We start from the raw sequence: 27,534 nt of genomic DNA, 5'->3' as shown, positions 1-27,534 counted from the left end.
CAAACGAAAAGATGTTACTCTTTATGTTCAAATAGAATCACTCGAGTCGTCTATAATTTTAAAGATTTACTTTTCGTCTTTCAAACAAATCTTCAATTTTTCCATTTGGTTAGAAGTTTGTTTCGTTTCAGATTACAAAATAAGCACTATAAAAGAGTATAAAAAATGTTTATTTTCGCGATAAAATTGTATCAAACTTGTACCAAGTTCCAATGAATGGAATGAAAGAAAAGGAAACATCTTTCTGTAATTTAAGCGTTTAAATTATAATATTTGTGCTTCAAAGATTTCACACTTATTGAAACGTGGAGCAATTTAAAAGTACTTCAACAACTTCTTGGCTGCCTCGTACTTCTTGCAGGGGTTTCGAGACTTGAATTGTTAGACTAATAGTCCTTCCGTCCTCGAAATAAAATCGCAAATCGTTACCCTTGTTACCAGCCTTGATCTTCAAAATGGAGATTTCTTAAAATACCCAATTCGCGCTTCACTTCAATTTAGCATCTGCCTTTAAAATGGAAACTCGTCTTAATCAATTCCATTCCTTTTATTGCAATACTTAAATTGTGCATGTTATGTGAAATGAAATGCTTATATTAATCTCTAATTAATTTTTAACATGAAATAGAAACAAACACATTAAACGTTGACTATATAGCAAACAGATTTTAAAATTTGGATTAATAAAGAAATAATTCAAGAAATAATTCCTCAGTTATCCATTATCAAATTGAAACAATTGTCACACGTTCACTTGTGATATTGTATCATGTGACACAATAAGTTGCCCTTTTTGCAACTGAGATAAACTGAGTTATAATGACACTATAAAATTTGATATACGACTTTTGTTGTTATTTTAATATACTTTGAATAAACTCGATTTTCTGGCATCAAACAGAAAAATATTATCCCTATTTCCGACTTATTTTTACACGTGGAATCGTCACTTGTCCGATTATACCATAATCTCAGAGTCTCAGAGACACCATGTATTGTAACTTATAACTGAAGGAGAACAGCGATTACAATAATAAAACATAAAAGATAAAAATTACGATAGATCTAAGGATTATTTGAACAAAAGTCAAAAACAGTGATTTATTACTAAACACGATTACTAACCTGCGACGTTGAAAGAGTAAAATGATTGACGATAGCATAAGCCTCGTCGGTGAAGATACCAGGGATCGGTTCACCAGCTTCTTTCGCGGCGTAATGCAGCCCCATTAAATGGTTGTCAATTCCTTGTCCATTTATGTTGTCATTCATTTCTTTAGTCTGCCTCTGCACCGCCAAATCGAATAACTCCTTCAGTCTCTCTTGCTGCAAAACGAACGGAACGGAATCGTTTCAATTATGGTTCGAACGAAATGTTACCAAATAATGACCACGAATTTCGTAACAAACGTAGAAAGATGCAAACGATACATCAATCCAGATCATTCTGTTACACGAATTGTAAGTGTAGAAAGTAGATAGTTATCTGATGCAAGGCAACATGTTTATTACGTTTTTTCGTATAAATAATTTCGGTATTGGGTTAGAACGAAAGTTCGTAGCGCTTTTAAATTAAAATTCAAAGATAAAATTAAGATATTTATTCATCGATTTATTTAATAACATATTTTCCATTCTGTTCTATTGGTTTCTGCCATTTTTGAGGTAGCTTATCATGTTATTGAATAAACCTGTGAATTTAAAAAAAAAAAACAAAAATTTTAAGTAAATATAAAATAAAAACAAAATACATATTCATTTATGTAGGATGTAGTCGGAAAGTTATAAAATCTTCGTGAAAACTTTCAAATATTGACATCTAATACCTGTAGATATCTACTGTTAGAGTATTTCGACATTGTTTTCGTGAGATGATGATTCACCAGGAAAATAATTATTTTAAATGGTGCTATCAACAGCCCCGGGGCAAATTTTATGTGAAATGAAAACAAGAAATAACTACTTGAAATAATTTATTTCGCATCGTTATTTTCGGTACTGTTATTTGAAAATAACATTGATTTATTTGAAATAATAGCAATTGCAAATAGTATATTATTTCGATTTTCCTTTATTTCAAGTTTGTCAAAAGCAATAATCCCCAAAATAATATGCAACAAACCTGGAATCCGGTTAGCTGATATAATTTGCAAGAACAATTTCACAATTATCTGAAATAATTATTTCAGATAATTATAAAATAAAGTAACATATTTAAAATAACATTTCAAGCAATGTCACTGGCTTGGAAATAATTATAAAGTAAAATAATATGATATTTGAAATAATGTTATCTCAGAAGCGCTCAGGTCTGTCGATAACAATATCCTATTAACATTTTTCGTCGATAATTTGACCAACTCGTTTTCACAGTTCATTCTTGAAAATAATTTCATCCAACCATAAATGTTCATATTACCGCGACTAATGCATTAATTAATTATAATGCGTTCCCCAAATTTTCCGTAGCAGTGATCGAACGATCTCGCCATGGGGCGGTGTGCAAGCTCGTTAGGGTAGAAAACTACACACGCGGAGGGAGTCAATTTCATTATCGTGCATTTTCGATGAACATCGACGTAATTGCGGAGAACGGGCCGACTGAAATAACATCGTGATAAACGAGAAACAACAGCCGTGCTCGTTGCGGTACTTCCCAAACGAGGGTGGTCTACGGAAAGAAAGCAAACGGAAAAGCCCCGTGAAGGTTGCCCGAGGCCACTCGAGTATCGCGCAAACACTTCGACAGGGAGAACGTACACGGCCTCCCCGTAATTGATTGCCTTTTTTCGAGAGTTTTTCTTTCGTTTATCATTTCGTTTCCTTCCTTTGCCGTGTATTTCTCTTGGCCCTTTTCAGGATCCGCAGTTAAATTCCCGGTTTTCGAATTAGTGCACACACAAGTACTTTAACATGTGACACAATAAGGAAATTTCTGCACTTACAGTGTATAAAAACATTATTTAAACACCAAATTTCCGATTCTCGAGAGGTTGTCAATATTTGAACGTTGATAATCTCGTTAAAAAATATACTAGTAAAAAGACTTCATTTTTATTTTGATTTAATCTTAATTTGAAATTTTATTATAATAATTTTTATTTAATTCAATTTTAATTAAAAATTTTATTTTAATAATTTTCATTTTTTAATTTATTATGTTTTACTTAATCTACGATTTTTGTTTTGACTGCTTTATAGAACAAAAATTAGAAACAAGTATAAGTACGGTGTACCGTATATTGCAATGATGACAGCACACCTTTCATTCAGAGCTCAATAAATCGATTAGAAAAAATCGTAGATTAATTTTCAAGCATTCGTTATAAAGGGGTAGCTTCAATCTTCAAATCTACGGTTCAAGTCACGGAAACATTTTTCAAAGTTTTCACAGACGTTCGAATAGTTTAGCTTTTTCGAGAAAAAACGCGTCTTCAGTTTCTCACCCGTTGCACCATGAACAAAAACTTAGAACGAAATGAATGACAGATTATGAAACTAGAGGCTTCTAGCTTTGCAATGAATACGATTGTTTTTTACAAAATTATCACAGTTCAAATATAGGTAATTTTTCGAGAATCGGGTATATTTAGTGTTCAAGTACTTCTTGGATCCACTGCATTTTTATGTAAATATGTTCTTGCCACTAAAAACATACATAACATATGTACCTTGTAGATACGTGAGTGTCTGTAGTAAACAACGGTAAAAACGAGAGAGTGGTATGCGTACAATGATACATAAATGTCCTGTTGAATTGTTATTTGTTATTGTTTTTATCAAAGCCGCATTTCCTGTTTCTGTTGTTGCTTCTTGGTAGTGTTGACAGTGTTATCGTTGTTTCGAATATATTCTTCATTCAAATTTTTTCTTATAGCATTCAAAACGTAACGTTTGGTACCATTGTTATTTTTATCCTTTTAATTCTGTTAACTAGAGAATGAAATTTATTTTGGAACAGATTCGACGTCGTTGTTTCGAAATTTTACTATACCGTTAATTTAAACTTCGTCGTCAATTGTTTCGTAATATCAAGAACGTCCTTTTGACTTATCGACGTATCAAAATTCAAAATTGTATGCAACTGCAATAAATTATTTGATCTTTGCAAGATCGAATCGATTTGCAAAATTTGAAGTGTTTCTTCTAGCTCGACGTAAAGTTCCAATAAAGAAAATGATTTTCTTCGTGATCAGAAAGGAGGATATTGAAAGCGGCCAAATGTCGGGTAACTCATGCACACCTGAAATATTGACAAGGCGTTATTCTTTAGATTCTAATTTCTTCGAAATGGGTGTAAGCTCACGATTAATTGTGGGAAAAATGATGGAAAAGTCGTTAAAAAGATGGACGAAGTAGAATTACGTATCATTACGAAGCAATAACTACTTGAATATTAACGATTTTCAATTTTTCGCTCTATGTGTTTTCTACTTCATCTAGGTTTTCCGTAACTTTCCCATCATTTTGCCAACAAATAATGGTGGGCCTATACTTTCTAACGTCTATGAATATTTTAAGTGTCGGAACTACCCAAAATTTGGCCACTTTTTAACATCCTCCTTTGGACCAGTGTCGCCTGATCAGGTGAATTGAGGGGAATACAGTTACCATCTCTCTGCCATTATCGGGTTAGTCACAACGCAGACAGAAACGCAACGCGAATTAGGTGCGCGCATCACGTTACGTGACTGGGCCGTGACAGAAGCGTGGGGGGATGCTCACCGTCGGAAAATGGGGGAATAACGTCATAGGTGGGGGAGGGTAGAGTGGGAGACGTCTTAATCTGGCGACACTGCTTTGAAGATGTTGTTCTGCGTGTATTTTTGTTGGGTCATGTTTATTGGCTACGCAAACTGTAAATAGAAACGATTTCTACGAAATACAGCCAAGTTGCAGTTACACTGTAAATGGTGAACTGAACTCTTTTGGTGCCTTTGTCGGGGGTGTTGCTCTGTTCTTGAGTTTCTGGATCCCCTTGGCACATTGCTGTCGCCCATGCTAGTGCTTCCGGACTGGCAGCCCTGATGCAGTCCACTCTTCCTAGAGCAAATCTTCTGATGCCTGCGCTTTCGTATGTAGTTACCAATTTTCCATGTAATCTACACAAAATGAAGCAGTTAGTGACTAACTGACGACTAAATTACGAGTCTTTATGCAAAATCAAAATTTTCTACATTAATCCCAGGAAATAGAGACCAAACTTCTTTCTTCTTTTCATTATTTTAACATGTAACTGGTATATGATGTTTTGTAAAAATTACAAGATTAAAATTATTTAGAGTTTTCGCAAGTTTTATAACAATATGTACTCGGTTGAAAACATTTATTCAACAATTTTTAATCGAAGTATTTTTGTATCTTCGTAATTATAAAATAAAAATTATGAAATCGGTTATTTGACCCGTCATGATACTGTTAATGTTAATATAATATATTGATATTTTTAAATTCATTTAATTTCTATATTATTTTACATTTCATCTATTGTGGGAAAGCAAAAAGTTGGGTGTCTAGGGGGGGGGGGGGGGGTAACGCTAACACAAACGGCATACAAGGTGTACGCCGCGGTGTTGGCAGAGAGATTAAGAGAGGAAGTGGAGGGGAAGAAGATATTGCCTGAGAGCCAGACGGGTTTCAGAAAAGGGTTGGGGTGTGTGGACAATATTTACGTGTTGAATTATCTGGTGAACAGGCAGGTGAGGGGGAAGAAAAGAAGGTTGATAATAATATTCGTGGCCTTGAAAGCGGCTTTTGACACGGTGGACAGGGAAATATTGCTAAGGGCGATGAGAAAAAAGGGGCCGAGGGAAGGATTGGTGGGGAGGTGTGAGGAGATGTTAAGGGAAACGAGAGGTAAGGTAAGAGTGTGGGAAAGGAAGAGGAAAGTTTTTGGACAGCAAGAGGGGTAAGACACTAAGCCCACTACTGTTCACGTTATTGTTGGCGGATATGGATGAGGTACTGGAGAAGGGAGGTTGGGGAGGTATAAAGGTAGGAGGAAGGAAAATTTGCACTTTGGCGTATGCGGATAACATAGTGATGCTGGCGGAAGAGGAGGAAGAGATGAAAGGAATGATAGGTGTCCTGAAGCACTATTTAGAAGAGAAAAGGTTGCAGCTTAACGCGGAGAAATCAGAGGTGATGAGGTGTAGGAGGTGTGGGGGAGGTGGAAGGGTAAGGTGTTAGAAGAGGTTAGTCAATACAGATTCTTGGGGTATACAATAAAGAGAGATGGAGGCTAGTGATATATAGTGCCGAAAATCTATTTATAGAAATACTTCAGAGAATATTGTATAAAAATAGTGAGAATTCACTGCAGTTAAACTTTCAATTAAAAATTTATTATTTTAATATATGTAAACTCGTTAGTTTGTGCAAGTGGCTCTAATCACTTGATCACCCATTGTATACTGTAGAATCATGTATCCACTAATTTTATCAAAATTAATTATTGTAAACACTTACTTGAAATACGTAAGTTGTAGAGCTAATTGTATGTAAACGTCCGGACTGATCCTGCAAGATTTTACAAAATCCTTCGAGTAGTCTTCGAACCACAAAATACACAGATCCAAGTCTTCCACCAAGCTACGCGATGATAACAAAGAAAAAAGTATTAGCGAGCTCATTCATACTCGTTGTCGGGAGGTGAATATAAATTTTTGTTAACAAAAGATTAAAACCTGAGCGACTGTAAGCTTTTTTACATTATAAATTACTATATTTAATACTCATAACAATTATAGGACGTTTCGTGTATTTATAGTTATAAACTATTTTTGCAACAGATTTGGTAGGCCATCATTACAATTTAAATTAGGTAGATAATTAAATCTGATTGGTTGCGACCAAATCATTAATAGTCATTAGGGTTCTAGGAAAAGCCGAAAGTGTACCACGTCCATGTGATGATTAATCCATGAACTATCCACATTGACCCTCATAAATATCACCCTAATCACCCTATACTTGTATAACATAGTTATATAATTATATATTTTAGTAAAAGTTTTATTTTATTATCGTGTATATTCTTTGTTGTGATAATAGTGCTTATACAAATTAGCAGAAAAATAGAATAAACAGTTTCATTTCATAATAATATTGGGTTGGAATGAAAGTGCTTTTCCAAAAAGTGATTGATTTATACTAATAGTAGAATCTTATCATACTCTGATATATTCTAATATTAGACTATTAGAATCTTAATCGATATCTTATTGTAATTTATGGATTCCTCTCAGTATCATAAATTTGACTCGACATTTTTCGCTAAAGTTCCATTTATGGATCGGTACTAAAAGGGTTAAGGTATATAACAGAGAGATGGACAGAGAAGATAACAGAAGAACAGATTTTTTTCGGTGTAGAAGGAATGAACGGTTCTAATATCTTGTAGAAGTATTTTTGAATTTGATTTGGAATGTCAAAGAGGTTGAGAAAGTATACAAATAATTTTTTTATGAAACATTTATCATTAATTCATAAATTGCTTGAAACTTGTACCATCATGGTCGGTACAGGAAAGCTATCGTTCAAAAAGTTGGCCACAACATGCGTATTGTGTACTGAAGCACTATCTTGTCGGAAATTGTTGTTTCAACGCAAAATGATAATGTAGGAGATCGCATAAGTTTTCTTGAAAAATTGTGTGCAATTTTCGTATCGATGATCATCGGATTAAATATGCGTGTTATGTTGACTTTCTATACCATAATTTTGTTAATAAATAATAAATCCATTGATAATAAAATTATTGGACCCTTCTTTTTTAGTCATCTTAATGGTGACAGATATTTGCAATTCTGGCAAACAACTTTACAAGAATATTTAAGCGATCTTCCATTATCCGTTTTTCCAAATATTATTTATCAACAAGATGGTGCTCCAGCACAAAATACACGTGCTTAGTCAAAATTTTGAATGACAGATTTCCTAATTGTTGAATAGGTACTAATGGCCCTGTTCGATGGCCACCCAAAGCTCCGGATTTAACACCTTGTGACTTCTTTCTCTGGGGATACATTAAAGACACTGTCTATGCTACTGTTCCGGAAAATGTAGAAGATTTATGTAACCAGATAACTATAGCTATTGAAAGCATTACAGCAGAAATGCTGCAATCAACAATGAGAAACATTATAAAACGCGAATACTGTATCGACCATGATGGTACAAGTTTCGAGCAATTTATGAATTAATAATAAATGTTTCATAAAAAAATTATTTGCATACTTTATCAATCTCTTTGACATTCCAAATCAAACTCAAAAATACTTAAAATCCAGGTGACTTCCTCGATACCTCAGATGCCGATTATCTCGTAGACAATGCATGATATCAATTTTTTAATTAATATGATTTTGACTGCAAATGACTCCTACTTCATAAATGTGTAAAAAAATGGGAGTGTGAATTTAAAAAAACGATGGTGACCTTCATAACTCGTAAAGGTTACAAGTAAAAAAATATTTTACATGCATATTATGGCAGATTTAACGTCGTGCAAATTTGTTGTATTCAACTTTCTTGTAACTTCAACCAGTTACGAAATATTTGCTCGGACATTTATAGATGGAAAAATTGATTTCCTCTTTTAATAATTCTAATTAGTTGATGATAATATACCGATGCTCTTAAATTCTTTTTATCTTTCTACTGTTTCATGTTTCACCTACTAATTTTTGTCATAAATGCATAAAATCTGCAGTCTAGTAATAAGTCATTACTATGAGTCATCACTAATGACATAACAATTGAATACAATATCTAAATATATGTCGCATTCGGAAAGAAATAAATTACAACTTGCTAATGTCTTTGTGATTCGAATATTTTTTCAAATTCTTTTTGCACATCACTGATCACGAGTCCGACTTGACATTACGTGGCAATGTGTTAAACGTTGATTCTTAAACATCCTGTAAACAGAAACGTAATAGTAAATCAACACTACTTACGAGTCGAAAGTCGTCATAGCATCTCTAATGTGATTAAGACTTTGTTCGGATAAGTGCCATTCGAGTTTCTCAGGTGCAGGTAAATGAGATGGCACAGTATTTTCATCTGGCGGTGGCATCGCATCCACTTTCTCTGTTAACTCTTCGAACGCCTTAAAAATCGCTGTTGCTTCGCCAGCTGAATGTTCGTAATTCAGTCCCCACATTCCATCCTTCGATAAATAGATATAAAATACATGTAGCATGTATAAATTTTACAAATGATTTTAAAGACGGGTTATAGACACTGAATTTATAGCGTTAATTGCTATATTAATTATAGTAAATAAAATGTAGTAACATTATTACATAAAACTCATTGCACAAAAATTTGTCTCTTGAACAATAATTTCATATAACATAGTGCCTTTTTGCATAGTTGTATAATTTTCAATTCTAATTTCGAAATATACAAGTACATAGATTGCACTGTTTTATCTTTTATTTGAATTAAAGTGATTTCATTTTTTAATTTGGTAGATTGCAACACACAAAAATTTTTCTTTTGTACAACAATCTAAAATAACATATAATGTGCCTTTTTGTATAGTTAAATAATTTTTCATTCTAATTTGAAAATATACAAGTACATAGATTGCACTGTTTGTCGTTTATTTGAATTAAAGTGATTTAATTTTTTAATCTGGCAGATTACAGTAAATTCTCATTATATGACAGTGCCCATCTTACAATTTGAAGTCAGTGGAAAAACTCACACCACCGCGGTGAGTGGCCGAAGCTTGAGAGCCGCATTGAGTAGCATTTTTCTGATTAAAATGAAACCAAATATGATATAATTCCAATGATACCAGGTGTGTAAATATGAAACCGGAATTTGCTCATAGGTGGTTCTAGCTGTCAATGTAGTTACCGTCAAACTCGCGTCACTGACGCCATTTTCTTGTTTTGATATCTGGTAAAGATTTTCAACTCACAACCATACAAGTTTCATACAGCAGCATAGTTTTTAATAGCGTTGAACATGTCGAATTTTCTGCCTGGAAACTACGATTTGCGGACAGCATTGATTTTCTGTTTCCATTTGAAGAAAACTGCTGCAGAATCGCATAGAATGTTTGTCGAAGCTTACGGTGATCATGCTCTTGGTACATCACAGTGCATTGAGTGGTTTAAAAAATTAAAAAATGGCGATTTTTGTGTGACAAACGAAGAACGTGGAAGACCACCGAAAAAGTTTGAAGACAGCGATTTTGCAAGCACTGTTGAATGAGGATGATGCTCAAACACAACAACAACTCGCGGATCAATTAAATGTGACACGAGAAGCCGTCTCCATACGTTTGAAAGCCATGGGAAAGATTCAGAAGTTGGGAAAATGGGTTCCACATGAACTGAGTGAAAGACAGCAGGAAAACCGAAAAATCACTTGTGAAATGCTGCTCGCCAGGTACAAAAGAAAGTCATTTCTCCATCTAATTGTGACTGGCGATGAGAAGTGGATATATTTCGAGAATCCTAAGCGTAAGAGATCATGGGTAACTCCAGGCGAACCATCGACATCGACTGCAAGGCCAAATCGCTATGGACGGAAGACAATGCTCTGTGTTTGGTGGGAGACCGTTAATACTGAATGCTACCGACAACAAATGATCGATTTGAATCAAGCTTTGCGTGAAAAACGACCGGAATATCAAAAAAGGCAACACAAAGTGATTTTACTTCATGATAATGCACCATCACACACAGCAAAACCGGTAAAGGAAACGATTGAGGCGTTTAGTTGGGAAATAGTTTCGCATGCGGCTTACTCACCAGACTTGGCTCCTTCCGATTATCACTTATTATTTGCATCGATGGGACACGCTCTTGCTGAGCAGCGCTTCACATTTTATGAAAATGAACGAAAATGGGTCGATGACTGGTTTGCCTCAAAAAAGGAACAGTTTTTTTGGCGTGGCATCAACAAATTGTCAGAGAGATGGGAAAAATGTGTAGCTACCGATGGGCAATACTTTGAATAAAATATTTTGTATCGTTTTCATACATTAAACGTGTCTTTTCTATACAAAAATTCCGGTTTCATATTTACATACCTGGTATTTACTTCTGTAATGAACGACGGACCAATCAGAGCACAGTTACAGCGGAAGAATTCCGGTTCGGCCAATGCCAACGCCACAATCAGCGGGACCTGTCGCATATAATGAGTCCGGTGTATCGGCACTCTGATTGGCCTCTGGTTTTTGTTAATAACTCATTAACAAAGCCGCGGAGAACATTTCCGCAAAGGAAAAAGTTACTTCAAGTGTCCTCAGGAATGACCCCTTTCAAGGAAGTATGACATTCATAGGATACCCAGTATAATAAAAACTGATATGTAGGAATATAAATGGGCCTGCCATGGTTACCATAAAACCGTTAAAAGAGCCCACCTTGGTACAAGTGTGTACTTACTTTGCCAAGTATAAGGTGAACAGTTTTATCGAACCAGCGATTTGCGCCCAAATGTCTAGAACCTCCGCCATGGAGAGCATGATGAAGCACGTTCGCATAATCTCTATCTCCGATCCATCGATCCTCTTTCTTTAGAGCGTTGTTGAACGTGGCAGGCAGAATGTCGTCGTCGATGCACACCACACAGAGGCAACATTCCAATAATTCCAGATTGTGTCGATTTCGTTCGTCTGCAAGTTTTTCTTACTTCTTAGTAATTTCTGTTTTATTGCTCAAAAGTTGTGAATCACTTATACAGGGTGTCCCAGCATCGGTTTTACAACCGAGAAGGGGATGATTCTACATGAAAAAACAAATCGAAAATAAAGAATCAAATTTTTTCATTTAAGGCTTCGTTCTCTAGAAAATAGAGTTTAAAGATCTGGCGGGTTCGTGTGCTTTAATATACAGTCCCGGACAAAATGATAGCACACGCCTGCTATTTTTAATTTCTCGAAGATCATCTAGAATTTTTGTAAATAAGGTTGACCTCGCTAGCTTTCTGAGCAAGTAGAAGATATATACAAATGCTGAGGGCGAAATGATAGCACACTTACAAAATTTATACATATATTTCCACAAAAAAGAAAGTTACATAATAATTAACAGCAAATTAATAATGGGTGCATCCGCCTTTATTTTCTATTACTTCGAGCATCCGATTTAGTAAGGATTTATATAGCTTTTTAATTGTATCTTGCGACAAATTACCCCATTTTACCTTAATAGCTTCTTTTAATTGTTGAATATTATCGTACTGTTTTCCATTCTTATATACAGCTCGTGCGACTTCTCCCCAACAATTTTCAATAATATTCAGGTGCGGGGAGTGTACAGGCCATGGCATCACTGATACATTTTCTCTTTGAAAAAATTTTTCTACGATTTTAGCTCGATGAATGGCAGCATTGTCATGTTGAAAAATAAATTTACCTTTGGTAATTCGTTGTGCATGTTCGTTAATTTGTTGCGAGATTAGATTTATATATTTCTGACTATTCATTTTTCCTTCAAGAAACTGTACATCTGTTTTACCTTTGTATCCAATTCCGACCCAGATCATCACACCACCCCCACCCATTTGTCTTCGTTTTCTCACATTCTTTCTTTTCTTAAGTCGTGGTAATAGAATGAAAATCAGGTTTTTGCTTCATTTTCAATCTTTGAATAAACTTACACGTCTAAAGAACACGACGAACACTTGGGACATTTGAAGTGATGCCTGCTTTTTGAGCAATTGCACGTGATGTCAATGTTGAGTTCGAAGCAATACGAATAATAGCCCTTTTATCCCGTTCTGATAATGTTGGCGGTCTCCCACAACTTTTTTTCCTTCCATAATTTGCAGGATCTCTTAATAAATTATATACTACCTTGCGACTTCTTTTAACAATCTTTGAAATTTCGGAAACAGTAACATTTTGACTTTTTAATTCAATAATCCTTGCAATTTCAGTTTGACTTAATTTTTTTCCGCGGCCCATGTCGACGCTCAACTTTCAAACTTGACATTTGCTGTTATATCAGCACAAAGCACAAGTGTGCTATCATTTCGCCCTAAGCATTCGTATATTTCTTCTGCTTGTTCAGAAAGTTAGCGAGGTCAAACTTATTTACTAACATGTTTCGTCTCTCCAGATCGTAACAATTACGATATTATGTACTAAATTCAGAAATATTAAGTAATCTTCAAGAAATTAAAGATAGCACACATGTGCTATCATCTTGTCCGGGACTGTACGCAGGAAGTAGAATTGGTTGGTCGTGGTCAGACGCATCAGACGATTCCTATCGAATAGCATGCGTATTTGCTGCATTTTCAAACTCAATTGTCTCGAAAACGAAACTTCGGATGAACAAATTTTGTTGTATATTTTCGACTTATTTTCTCATGCAGAATCACTCCTTCCACCGATGTACCATCAATATCGGGACACCCTGTCTTAAAAAAGGATAGAGAGAGAGAGAGAGAGAGAGAGAGAGAGAGAGAGGGAGAGGGAGAGGGAGAGGGAGAAGGAGCGGGAGAGGGAGAGGGAGAGGGAGAGGGAGAGGGAGAGGGAGAGGGAGTGGGAGAGGGAGAGGGATTAAGATATTTATGCATAGATTTATTCAATAACATATTTTCTCTTCTGTTCTATTACTGTTTGCCATTTTTAAGGTAAACTATCATGTTATTGAATAAACCTATAATTATCTTAGGTAAATATCTTAGTTTTATCTTTGAATTTTAATTTAAAACGCTAGGAACCAAACCAAACGTTCCAACCAAATAATATTCTGCTGCTAAAAAGCATGTCATTTGAAAGAGTGGAGGTTTGGAAAAGGTAATCAACAATTACTATATTTGTTTATTCCCGACAATTTTCTTTGCACAATATTTGACATTATGAACAATGTTTTTAGTTTAAAATAAAATCAAGTCTCAAATCAGTGATTTAAAATTTTTGAGTATTTTTGATTCTTTTTGTTTTTTCAAGTTTTTTTTCTTCACTGTGAATAATATAATTATTTAATAATATAATTATGTTAAATAGAATTAACATTTTTATATTATATACTATTTAACTAGGGTCATACGTTATCTTCAGCTTGTATTTGATTTTTTAAATAATCATATAGTATTTTGATTTGTAAGGTATAAAATTAATATAATATTTTAATTTGTCAACAGAATTCAGTAATATCAGATTGTATAAACTATGTAATTTGTAAAAATAATCCTAACTCGAAATAATTTACGTTTTTGACAAATTATTGGACAATGAAAATAGGTTTTCGTTGATAGTCGAGAGTGTGCAGTGTCAGCGAAGTTTAAATAATGATGTTACTGTGCAATGTTCGAAAACATGTGGTCTCTTTCTGAAATGTAGGAAGAAAGATGTAGTAAAGAAATATTTTTACAATTTCATTTAATTTACTATAAAAATAAGTGACGGAGTTACTAAATAATTCAAGAATGTAGAAGTATAATCGAAATGGATTTGTGTCAAAGGAATGAATATTACATTAATAATGAAATATATGTCAAATATGGAATATTTTTCACAAACACTATTTTGAATGTATAAAATATCATAATTAATTTCAATATGGTATGTACCATTGTAGCACGTACCTACGTTTATTTTATTCGAGATAATGCCAGAAAATATAAATAATAAAAATGTTGCTAAAAATCACATGTCCGAATTTATTTGGTACTTCAAATGCGTGCATTGCTGTACTGGATTGTGGTTTATATGGTAATAATAAGTTTTTTCTGTTTTCCTCTTTTATCGAGATATAAAGATCACCTTGAGTTTCTTCACTGTAAAGGGTAAATTTTTAATCTTATGGTTGAACAGAGAATTGAATTCTGAACGTAAGTAAGCATTCACAGTGAATTTATATTTTTCATCCTTTTTTTACGTTTATCACCGTAAGTGATCTTGAATGATTTTGAATTACTATATCGTTGAAATTGTCTCGAGACGGGCTACAATCTTGAGAGCTCAAAAATATGTGGTTGCATTTAAAAAAACTTCCACCTGAAAAAAAGTTATGTACGTCACGTAATGGACCTTTAGAAACCAAACAACGTTTGTCTGAAACATTTCTTCCCATCTCAAAAAATGTAGAAGTTATTCACGTGGCTTGTTTTAGGTAACTCACCCTGTATAAGATGCCCTGATGACCAGGTTTGTTGCATGTAATTTTGAGAATTATTTCTTTTGTCGAATTCGAAATAAATAAATAACGAAATAATACGACATTTAGAAATTGCTATTATTTTAAATAACAATATTGAAAATAACGGTGCGGAATCAATTATTTCAAGTAGTTATTTCTTATTTTCATTTCAAATAAAATTTGCCCAAATTTGGTATTTTATATTGGTAATTGTTTTGAACTTAAATAAATTTTAAAGTAATAAAGTTATTTAGGATATAATCTAATAATTGGCGCTTCACTGGATAAATCAGGCAACCATCCTCCATGATCGTTAGCTCGTTACAGGATAGTTTATTCGATTTGTAGACGTAGGTCAGAGGATCCCGTTGAGTAAGGTCGGGTTAGGGTGCTAATGGGAATATTGCGAATACTGGTGAATATAGAACAGGCGGTTAATTATGGCGTCGGGTGGAACCTTGACAGGGGGAACAGGAAAACTTCCAATGAGATTACTACGGCTGTCTGTTAAACGTGCAACTTATGTTGTCTCCTTCAGACAATACAATAATAAAACGATGAGCGTTTATGTTAACACTCGATTTTGCAAAATGAACATTTTGTAGGAATAAGATGGTACTTTGTTTCAAAGAAAATTTTATGAAATTTTTAGCAATTGTAATTTTTTATTTCGTTAGGTCCAATGTAGAATATTAAAATATATTATAAGTGAAAGAAAGTTTCAGTTTAATATGAAATACAAAGAACATATAAAAGTATGGCATGTTATTCCGATGTTATTAAAAAATATTTGATACGCGCTTTTCATAACACGGATTGCATTTTGAAGTATTAATGTTACTACTAATAGGTCGCACATTCTCGAAAAATGTTAGTACTGAATATTCGTGTTTTTTAATGGAAAATAAATGAAATATAAAAATATGGTAAATTAGTGTATAGTCGTTTTTAAAAATGTTTAAATACATCCTCTACATTTCCGCAAAACTGTAAACTTTTGAACACGATTTTATCTTTTTATTATACTGTACAATATTTTTTAAAAATCACGCTTTTCATACTGCAAGTGTATTTCTTACTGGGTAATAAACGAACAATCAGTATATATTCATCAGTATATATTGTATCATAATTTGCTGCTCCATAGTGATTGTAGCAACATTTCTATTTACATTGAGATGACGTAAATCAACAAACGAAATCGAAGTAAATAAATTCACAAATATCTTCAATTTTTTCTTATCAAAATAAAATTCGCGATTCTCAAGAGATTCGGTTTAAATAATGAAGTTGCTGACGACACAGCAAAATACTTGAAAAATACTAAGGATTGAGCTATATCTTTCTGTTTTTGAACAATGATGAAGAACAAAATTGCAGAAAAATGGAAACTGTCTTTAAAGTAATAATTCTGATGACAAACGTGCACAACTACTTACGCTTAAATAGCTCTTCCCTGGCCTTTGCCCAAGTTGGTCTCTTCGCAGTGGTAAGTATACCGACAGGCGGAGTTCTGGGGTCAGCTTTGGTTTCTATGATGCAGAGAATTTGTTGCACCAATTCTGCTTCTGTTATACGTCCTCTGTCGGGAGCTCGGACTGGTACACTATAAAACTACCAAACCTATATTGTTTCTTACACGTGTAACTGTAAATAGGAAACTTCGTTACGACAGTGCTTTCAAATTTGAGGGTTGAAGCATTAAATGGTTCTGGTTTTATTTCTCTTATATCCGACAGCTTTAAGAGATACAGCGAGGAGCAAAATTGAACCAACTAAACTATTTTCTGAGAAAATCATTATTTATTTATGACAGTATTAATTGAATCTCAAGAAGAACTATTTTCTGAGAAAATCATTACTTCTTTATTAGATGCAAGATGCAAGGTTTAACCAAAGATATAGATACTTAAGAACTTTAAAATTACCAGAGTACCTGAGAAGAGAGGGGAAAGATGGGAGCCAACGATTACTAGCCCAGGCAAGAGGGGGATCACTAGAAAGGTGGAACAGATATTGGGAAGTAGAGGAAAACCGGAAATGTGACCTATGTGGAGATAGCTTTGGAAATTTTGAACATATGGTAAGGGAATGCAGGGAACTTGAAAGGGGTTTGTGCATAGAAGAAATAGTGAGCGAAAGGGGGTCAGAGGAAGCGATAGAATGGCTGAGGAAGCTAGGGGAAAAAGGAGGGAAAAGAATAGAGAGAAAGATGCGAGAAAGATAGCCCAAAACAAAGTGTATGAGTGTGTCCGGGGATGTGTGGAAGGATGAGTGAACCTAGGATAATTGTAAACCGAGGTCCTTTTTATGGCCGGAAGGCTGAAAATAAAGCATTTCTTTTCTATTCTATTCATTACTTCTTTATTTATTTAAGACAGCATTTATTGAAACTCAAGAAATGTAGGGTTTTAGATTTAGTTCAGTTTAATACATGATTGTTATATTTATATCTGTTACATTTTACTCAATTTCTGCTTCATATTCCACTAAAGTACTAAGAAATGATATATTTCATATAAGTAACGCATAGATCATGGTTTTTTGGAAAAATGGTTTCATTCGTTCAATTTTACTTCTCACTATATCTGTATGTACAAACTAACGCGGATAATTTATTTTTTGGTTTCTTTTTTTATCAGTATCTCAAATAATGAGGTATTGATTGACCTACCTCTCATTATTATGTGAATCATATAAAGAAAATTGCAATGAAAATGAAAGAGAAAAAATTCTATACATTTTGTGAGTTATTCGTTACATATTGTGAATTACTAATAAGTAGACTGCTGATTTTATACATTTATGACAAAAATGAATAAGCGCAATTTAAAGCAGTGGACAGATTAAACAAAATTAAGAATATCGATTTATTAGTATCAGCTATTTAAAATCAAGAAGCAAGAAAGAAATTTCTATTTGGCCCTTGTTTCTTGCAATTCGAGCAAACAATTTTTTTTCATAAAGATCCGCAGTCTACTAATAAGTAACAAATTTTGTTTAGGATTTATTTAATTAGACCGAGTCGAAGGATTTATTGTATTTACTTGAATAATAGTTGAGTAAAATATGCGATAATGAATTCTATGTTTTAATAATTGATGCTCTACAGTAATACCTGATTATGGTGTGCAATGATTATGTTATTACCCGACGTGGCCCTGTCGAGTATAATTTGTTCGTCACTGTTGATCCCTGGTCGTCGATAAATACGGAACATTTGATAATGTTGCGCCATACAAAGTAGTTCCATTCCCTTTCCATCTTTTGATTTCACCTTGTCAGGTTCTAAACCATTTCTATAACAAAATCATACTTATCGTGTCATACAAAATTAAAGAACAAATGATTTCATTTAAAATCTTGTGCTATCAATAAATGTATTATTTCTGGTCCAGTATGTTGTTCGAAAAATGGAATCTTTAAAAGTACATGCACATTTCAAAGTAAAAGTAAATTTTAATTCGTGTAGACTATATGGATTCTTCCATAGCTCGGTTTTTGGTAAGTATATTTTTCTAGATCTCTTCTCCAACTTTTTATCAAATACCTATCCATGCATACTTCCAATTCCAATAGCGATGGACGGTTTCGAGGAACATGTTTAGTTATATAATAGTTGGTTTCGGACGATTTACCTAAAAAGGGCCCATAGATCTATAGGCCCTTTTTCCAAAAATATCCTCAATTCTAGTATCTTGTAAACGCAGTATCTAGAAAAAGTCATAAATAGAATATAATGTAAAGATATTGATTCAAATTTTTGACTACTCAAAGACTAAATTCGTCTGGACGTATATGGTGTATGACTTATGCAGAGTTGTCGAGTAAATCCTGAAAGCTCATTGGATAAAGAAAAAAAGGTCAACTTTCAGGAAAATGTTAATAGGGTGACGTGTCCAGTGAATGTTTGTATTTTTTTTTTTTGGCAATCTATTCACCACTAGAATTAATTTATTTAGCAGTTTGTTCGAACGACATCCCACGTATTCAAGATAAGTGTTGCAGTCGTGACATCAGCAATTTGAGGTGGCTCGAAAACTTGATCGTATCCTCGGTTCATGACTGACATTTTCCCATTTGTTCACTGATCGGTAGCTTGTATAGCGAGTTACTTCATCAACAATTGCTTCGTTTATATTTACCTTACCCACGTCTTGTTTATGAGACTCGAAAAATTCCGGATTCACGTCGACAGCCCTGTACTTCTAAAAGTTTCACGGACATTTTTACTTTGTTAGAAAATAGGGTTGACTAATCTAATCGCCGCCGTGGAGAAAGTGTCGAATCGGAGGAACGGAGTCGAGTACAGCTAACCCGAGCTTTCTCCGAAAGCTCTGTCATTCGAAGCTGATTTGTCGGCGGACAAAAAGAAGCCGCACCGAAATCAATTTAGCGAAGGGAGCAGCACGTCTGCGAGGAAATCCGGGATCTAAGATCCCTAGAACGCGAGCATAAAGAGACTCGTTGCGAGAGAAACGTAAAGGATGCTTCTGCATTGACAGGATGAAAGCCTTTATCCTGTGCTCGTCGAGGAAGGAATGCTTCCTTCTTTTCCTTTCAAGAATTAACGCAAATTCATCGGGACATTTCGTTGAACCCTCCTACTTTTTCGATTAACTGCTACTAAAATATTTGCAATCTGCCCAAAGAGCACGTAAAAATGCCCACTCAACGACTATAACAATTGAATCAATTTATTTAACAAAATGAAAACTGAGAAGTTGTGGGTGTTCATTACTTTTGCAATCCTTTTATACAGGGTGGGGCCCCTAAAACAGGTCTCCCGAACAACTCGGTTGATGTTGGTGATAGGAAAAATGTGTCGGACGAAACTTGCGTGGTTTATACCCATGGTCACCCCCCATTTTTTAAATTAGAATAATATATTTTTCTATGTACTATCTAATAGAGCGTTTTAAAACGTGTACAGTGACCTACGACTCAAGGTCATTCAAGATCGTTGAGGGTCAACTGCGATGGAAAATATTGCAGGATTTTGTTGGACACAGAGAAATAAATTTTGTAACGTTTGCACCGTTTTTTTATGTTAGAGCTAAAACTATAACAATTCTGTTCATGTATTTTTAACGGTATGTTGAAAGGTGTTTTATATCTTAAAGCTGTGAATATTTCAAATGGTAAATGAAGTTACTTTGTAAATTTTCGCTTAAAATTTCCAAATCTTTTCTTGTTTATCTTTTACAGAAATAATTGAAATTTAAGAATATTATAATCGTTGTTGAGTAGTTTCATTAGAATAATTTGAGGAGATATACTGTGGGAGAATATACTTACGCGTCTAATAGTTCTTGGTAATTAAGCAGCTCCGTTATAAACCTTGAGAGGAACACTGCAGCGTCTTTTTGGTTGGAAAATCGTTTTGGTCTCGCTGCTAGGCCAGGATTACTATTGATCGGCAAAGCCAATGGGACAGACAGGTACATATCTTTTAACCACCAATCGGTTGCCTGTAAACAGATCGTAACAAATAACAATTATTGGATTGTAGATTTAAAACGAATAAACAAAATTGAACTATAATTCAGAACAATTTTTACCTTGCCGAATTCGTTTGTATGTAACAAATTGTTAAAATTTTTAAAGTTGCATGAATAATTGCTTAATATCGTGTGCATAAAATGGAGAAAAGACGTCTAAAAGAGTAAATATATTAGATTAGAAGAAATGTCTGGCTTTTGGAGATAAAATAGCTTCGAGTGCAAAGAGCACAAGGATCACAAGGATTAAAGTAATTTAAGTATCAAGGTAACCATTTTCAACTTATTAAAGTGGTTCAGGAGAAGCATTTAAAGAAAATTTTCATTTCACAGATTTGAAATTAAAAATTTACAAAGATCGTAAGTATATAAATTTCTTTTTAATATAACTTTTGCACCTTAATTACTAAATTATAATTACGAATATTTAATTTTCATTGGGAAAGAAAATTTTACTGTAAAAGTTTAATTTGTAAAGGAGGTACTTGTAAGGGTTCGAAATCTCCATTAATCGGAATTGTTTGTCTTTGACGTTGCAATGCATAAACTATTTTAAACAAACGTGTAACCTATGTAAAAATCTGAAACACGTTGCAATCAATTAATCTCTATTTTCATAGCAATTTTACTGTGATAGTTTGTCAATATCTTTCTCGTGGATGCGTCCCGGTAATTGGTTGTATACAAACTACGTAAACGAAATTGAAAGCGTCACGGTAGAACGGGCCGCCATTGTTTAATCCGTATTTAATGAGGCATCGAAGTAATCCTTATTGAATTTTTGTAAAAGTGTCACAGCTGCCACACGCGTGAATAATTATTCGGAATTTTCCTATACACAGTGTCCCAATGGTTTGTTAAATGTTATTAAACGGCTTAACTGATTACTGCAAATAATCTGGGAATACTAACGTTAATATCATTGTTATTAATTTATAACGACTGTATGGTTTCAATATGATCGTGCCAGATGTGTTAAATAAGTAATAATTTTTGTATTAGTTTAGACAAATTTAAATGTTTACGATGAAAGTATTATAATGTTAGTATAGCAGCAATTTTCAAATTATATTTTTTATCATCAATACTAATAATAAAAGTTTCAGATAGGACGCTAAATGGTAAATATATATTAATTCGCATAATCCGCTCTGTTTTATGGTTTTACTATTGCGCGTCTCACTCGTGTGTGCTCATATATTTCTCAGATTTGGCATTTTTTGTATACTTTAATTACTATTGTTATCATTTTTATTATAAAGCCACATTCGTTAGAAATCTGTGTAAACTATATTCTTATACTTCTTAAATGTCATTGTTGGATAGATCTTCAATGTAGTGTAGATTTATATTTTACAGATGCATGTCATTAAAGGGGTAGGATAAGTTTGGATTGAGTGGCCAAAAACTGTACAATAATAAGTTCATGGTTAAAAAAGCAATGAAAATTTAAGGAACTTATTCATTTTCATAAAATTTTAATGTATGTGCTTCTGTATAAACTTTGTTCTTTTTTATGATAATTTAATTTCTAAAAATTGAAAATACTGCCATAAAAGCGAAGGTAAACATTTAGGTAAAATCTTTTGAATTAAGTATATTTGAATCTTTACAAGTTCTTTATTTTTACAAACAGTCGCAGAAGAAATACTGTATCTATCATACAACGAAAGAGTCGTTTCATAAGAATTAAATAGTACGAAGGATTTTATTGTTTAGTAAAGGCTAATTTTGCTTATAGTATTAATTTAAATCATAAACATTATATATTGTTAAAACTCGTTTCACAGTAACCCTAAAAACAGATAAATTAAATATAAATGCAAGCATTTCAAAAAAAAATTGCAAGAGATGGTAAAGCAGATCAAAAATTCGGTTTATAAAATTTTGATAATTAGGAACGCGGGGAAATGTGTGCATACATGGAGTTGTATAGCGAAATAATTATAAAATATTGATCATTATGTAATAAACTGAGAAAATGTGAGAAGACTTTTTCTTAAAGTCTTATAATATATTGATGATATATTTATATTTACATTTATGATTTGGATGGTTTAAATACTTCAAATACTTTTAAACACATTTTTTTAATACTTTGTGCCAATTTCCATTCCTATATGTCGACATGGGGGAGGAGGAGGGGGGTAGTAATGGGACAACAAAGAAAATCAGGTTTTTTCGTAATTTCTCATATCCTCTTTAATTGAAACTTCTGAAAAAATCAGGCATATTTTAGATATTAGAATGCACAACTATGAATTTTTTCAGAATTTTTAGCTTCGAAACCGAAGTTTAAAAAATAAAAAAACTTTTGAAATGCCGATTTATTGTAGAAGTTACGAGATACTAAGTTTATATTTTTACAGTTTTAGCATCTCACTTATTTGTAAAATGTTCAATATAGATTCACACAAAAAAGTTGTAAAAAACAACTTTTTCTATCCTCTTTTGTGGTTTTCTCGCTTCCATTATTTTATGAGATATTTGTAAAAAATCTATTGCTGCTTTAAAATAAAATTCCAATTTATAAAAATTGTGCTAGTTGTCGTATTACTATTTAAACTTTCTTTTGTCTGCCACTGTATATCGAAGCAGAGAATGATTCCATAACTCGTTCCCACGTCGATATAATACATTGGATTCTTCTTTGGAGACGAACATAGACATGGATATTTGTGGAACTTTATGATGGCTGTCATTATAGTTACACGGATTCCCGAGAGATAAATTTGGAATGAGAACGATCGAATGTTTTCTGAGACATTGGTCGTATCGCTGATAGAAGAACCCGTATATACGGTCTGAATCACGACGTCTATAGCTTGTGGCATAATAGGAAATTGTTCTTTATATAGATTTTTATTTTCGAATGGTAGTTGCACTGTCCGAGAGGTCTTTGTTCTCTAAAAATGAACTGCTTCAATTGACATACCTACTGCCTGTCACACCAAGCCATTTTTCTCCCTTTTCAATCACTTTGTGATATAATTAGCGTTTGTGAAATGAAACACGATTATATTATTGCAGTGTTCAATTTAAAAAAGAGTAAATATTTACATGACATTGCATGTTATAACTGTTATGAAATATATTGTATACATACATTTAAATACTTAACATTTTGATGAAGATAAACCATTTAATAAAAATATTTAATTTTTTAATTTATATTTTTATCTCTATTTTCCTAGATATACTTATCTATCTTATATTTTTTATATTGTTATGGTGTTGTTTATTGAATATTATTCAGTATTTGTTACAATGATCGATGACTCTTTCAGTATCAACAAACAAAACATGAGTCCCTGCAATAGAATACTTTATAAACTCTATTTAAATTTAAACTATTACTTTACAGCTGAGATGAACAGTATCTAAATAAAGTATCTTCGAGATTTATTTGAGAGTCGGATACAGCGCCACGATGTATCCTACGGCTTTATCTGTAGTTACTTGGTCGCAGAGTATCCGTCCGATTTTATTAGAACAAATAGATAGAAATGTTGCTTATTTGAATCCAGATGTCACGCGAGGTTTATCGGTTATCTTTATCCGTTATTTGAAGCTCGATTTAGCCAGACGTTTTATTTGACGCTTTTAATCGTGATGAGTATTTCGAAGAGATGAAAATCACATGTATCTTTATTCGTATTTTTATTTGATTTCAAATAACCGACCTCTTTATCCGACGTTGCCAAGTCGTAATACGTAAGTACGTACCACGGTATAGTGACTTTCATGACTCTCACTTTTTATTGTTTAAATTATTTTTTAAACAAATACATTTTTATTATTTAAACAGTTGTTTAAACAAACACATTTTTATTATTTAAACAGTTGTTTAAACAAATACATTTTTATTATTTAAACAAATGTTTAAACCAGTACATTTTTATTACTTAAACGATTGTTTAAACAAACACATTTTTATTACTTAAACAATTTACGTCACGTTTTGCAGTGAGTACATAAAAGTCTTTATAATAAATAGAAATGTCATAGGGTTTCACCATCGGTACTCTGCTGGATATTAAGTTATTACGACAATTTTATAAGGAACTCTTTAGATTATGTACAGATATATGTACAGATATTGCATGCAATGCATTTTTCTGTCTACGGTTCTGAATTACCGACTCTGTAAAAAATGCTCTGGTACGGTAGTACCAGAAAAAGATAACTTTCGGTTATCTTTTATTAGAAAATTTTAGATAAATATTTGCCCATCTCTGTTTTACAGAATATTTATATTTTATTGTGTTGGAACGAAGTTCTTAGCATTTTAAAAATAAAATTCGAAGATAAAATTAGAACATTTATTCATAAACTTATTCAATAACATATTTTCCATTCTATTCGATTATTTTTCGCAATTTTTGAGGTAACTTATCATGTTATTGAATGAACCTATGAATAAATATCTTCATTTTATCTTTGAATTTTAATTTAAAAACACTACAAACTTTCGTTCAATAATAACTGGAGTGCGGATGTTTATGCAAATTGTTGCTTCCATACTTAATTTTGTGAAATTTAAAAAGGTGAAAAATTTCTTTTATTTGATGCAATATTGCTTGCGTTAAAAATGGAATAAAAATACTATTAATCTTCATGAATGTTCACGCTCTATTTTAGAAATTTGCACATGCTATAATATACCTACACATAATATACATAGTAAACATAGTATATATTATAACACAAGGAGGTTTCTCAAAAAACTTCAATGGTCTACAATGACAGAATTTTTTTTTACCTAACTTGAAAATCAATTTTTATTGCAATATATTAAGTAAACCAAGTTTTGTTAGGATCTATGAGAAGGTTGCACAGGTACTTGTTAGCATAATCTTTGTTACCTCTACTTTTGTATTGTTAAATAAGTTGCTTTTACGCGGTTTTTATGAACCTATCAAAATGTTTCAAAACTTTTTCTCACTTTTGTTATTAAATATATTATCTAAAATCCATAGTCGAATCGGATCTCGCAGATTGCAAAGAATGAAGGTAAAAGAAAATTTTTTAAATAATCACCGAACTAAATCTGTGGTTGCGAGGAAGAATTCTATATTACGAAGCTCAACTAAAGTGAAGCTCAACGAAATTGTGAAGCGCGGCGTTTTTCCTTGCAGTCACAGAAATATGTGTATTTGCGGAAATCAAGCTTGGAGTTTGTTAGTTGGAAGACGAGCTCAATGGGAATTCGTGCTGTGTTCAGGTGGTATGTTTCATCAATCGTCTCGTCTTTACGCGAAGTTGCGCAAATGGTGTGCAACGCTACCACGCTTTGTGCGCCGAACGCAACGAGAACGCAAATCAGTCCGCAGAACTCTACGAAACGAACTCGCTGGGCAACATTTCTCTGGCGCTGGCGGCGCGACGCTTTGATTCGCGTGAATGCGATTAACCGAATTGTGAGTAGGCAGATGAGAAAGTACCTATCATCGAGCGGTATAGATTTAGTAGTGAGAGTTCAATACGCTTGTTCGCGAACTTTTAAACGACCGAGAATTCGAATGCTTTCGGTTCAATTGCAAAATCATAAAACCTAAATCGACTAAATAATTTTTAGGAAATTCGAAGGTTTCAGATTATTAAAGAGAGTACTCTACCTATTACTGTATTTTTAGTCAATTTTATATCGTTATTTTGAACTAAAAATTCGAGATGTTAAAGTGTTTAAAATCCTTCAAATAATTTTCTCTTGCTCTTAAAATAATTTTTGTTCAAAATATTCCACATTTTCGAAATTCCTGCTTGAAACATATTTTAATCTTTCAAACATATTCGGACTTTATATAGGCGTATACAAAAATTTTAGTCTTTTTCTGTCGTTCATGCATAATGATTACACCCCGGATTGTATGCATTTATGACAGAAATGAGTAGCTGCAATTTAAAACAGTTAAGAGTATTAAATATTTTGTTTTCACTACGTTAAAATTATTAGTGAAAAATATAAATGTATATTTAGCTCGCGTGTTTTGCAATTGATGCACAAAGATTCGGGGTCTATTTGTAAGCATAATGGCTATAATGCCTTCTGCAGTTGACTGGTAATATACCTCTTATAGTGTATACAGAAATAAATAAATAAAAGAAGATTGAAACGGGACTAAATCTTTTTTGCACACATCTAATATTTTAAACAATACAATACAATATTCAACAATATTTTAAAAATTTCCAAACTTGTGAGAACTTTCATGCGATTCTGACGACTTCTTAAACTGAATTTGTAGAAAATTTTTTACTTTGTTCAAGACAGTAAAAATTAAAAATTATCTTATGAAGTATGGTTGAGAGACGTTTCATTTTTTAATTTAGTATCCCACAAATTTTTGAGTGTCTCCATGCTGTTAGGATACTCAAGAACATTTACAACGCTCTAGGCCCTAGGCTTTTAGGCCTTTCAAGATGTAGAAGTTATGCGAAACGTGACGGACGTGCATGGAATTTTTAAATTTGTGTACGATAAAATATTGAAGACCTGAAATGCAAGGATGTAAAACATTCAAACTTCGAGTCTTTCAAAGGCTTGCAAGGTACTTGCTTATTAATACCCATGGCAGAAACTATTCTATCAAAATTGTGAATATGATTATTAAATGAATCATTTGACATTGTACAATGAAAATGACATTCTGTGCATTATGAGAAAAGAAACATATTCAGAAACACATATTAATATTTTATTTATATATTTTTTATTTGTTTTTATATTTATTATTTTTTATATTTAATTTTATGGGAATATTTTCCACATTGGAAATATGAATAATTATAGTGGTAGACACTTCATTTGTTTGTTGGATAATTTTTGCCAGGGGTAATGTAAGAAAAACTTTTATAAAATATTTGGAACTCTCAAGTGTTCGAAGATAAGGGCTCCAAAATATTGG

At 33.0% G+C, this 27,534-nt stretch overlaps 2 protein-coding genes across 5 annotated transcripts in view; both read right to left on the bottom strand.

The window, feature by feature from the left end:
• The window catches only part of Chat (Choline acetyltransferase), a 173,948-nt gene that overhangs the window by 1,866 nt on the left and 144,548 nt on the right, over window positions 1-27,534 (bottom strand). For 2 of the 4 annotated variants that reach the window (XM_076791576.1, XM_076791578.1), the window contains 8 exons: window positions 20,424-20,596; window positions 18,244-18,424; window positions 16,565-16,739; window positions 11,418-11,647; window positions 8,964-9,175; window positions 6,469-6,591; window positions 4,904-5,102; window positions 1,126-1,326 (listed from right to left, as the gene is read on the bottom strand). In XM_076791576.1, coding sequence (XP_076647691.1) covers window positions 1,126-1,326; window positions 4,904-5,102; window positions 6,469-6,591; window positions 8,964-9,175; window positions 11,418-11,647; window positions 16,565-16,739; window positions 18,244-18,424; window positions 20,424-20,596 — 1,494 coding nt within the window. Of the gene's footprint in view, window positions 1-1,125; window positions 1,327-2,122; window positions 2,172-4,903; window positions 5,103-6,468; window positions 6,592-8,963; window positions 9,176-11,417; window positions 11,648-16,564; window positions 16,740-18,243; window positions 18,425-20,423; window positions 20,597-27,534 lie in introns of those variants that run through there. The other 2 variants (XM_076791579.1, XM_076791577.1) reach the window with 2 other exon arrangements.
• Window positions 6,945-27,534, bottom strand: part of Vacht (Vesicular acetylcholine transporter) — a 160,859-nt gene continuing 140,269 nt past the window's right edge. Inside the window, exon 2 of the mRNA XM_076791586.1 lies at window positions 6,945-6,957. The gene's annotated coding sequence lies outside the window, so the exon portion shown is untranslated. The remainder of the gene's footprint in view (window positions 6,958-27,534) is intronic.

The sequence above is a fragment of the Halictus rubicundus genome, chromosome 8, assembly GCF_050948215.1.
Source record: "Halictus rubicundus isolate RS-2024b chromosome 8, iyHalRubi1_principal, whole genome shotgun sequence".
Classification (NCBI taxonomy): Eukaryota; Metazoa; Arthropoda; class Insecta; order Hymenoptera; family Halictidae; genus Halictus; species Halictus rubicundus.
Note: the sequence above shows the minus strand (reverse complement) of the source record. Positions and strands in the feature narration are given on the sequence as shown.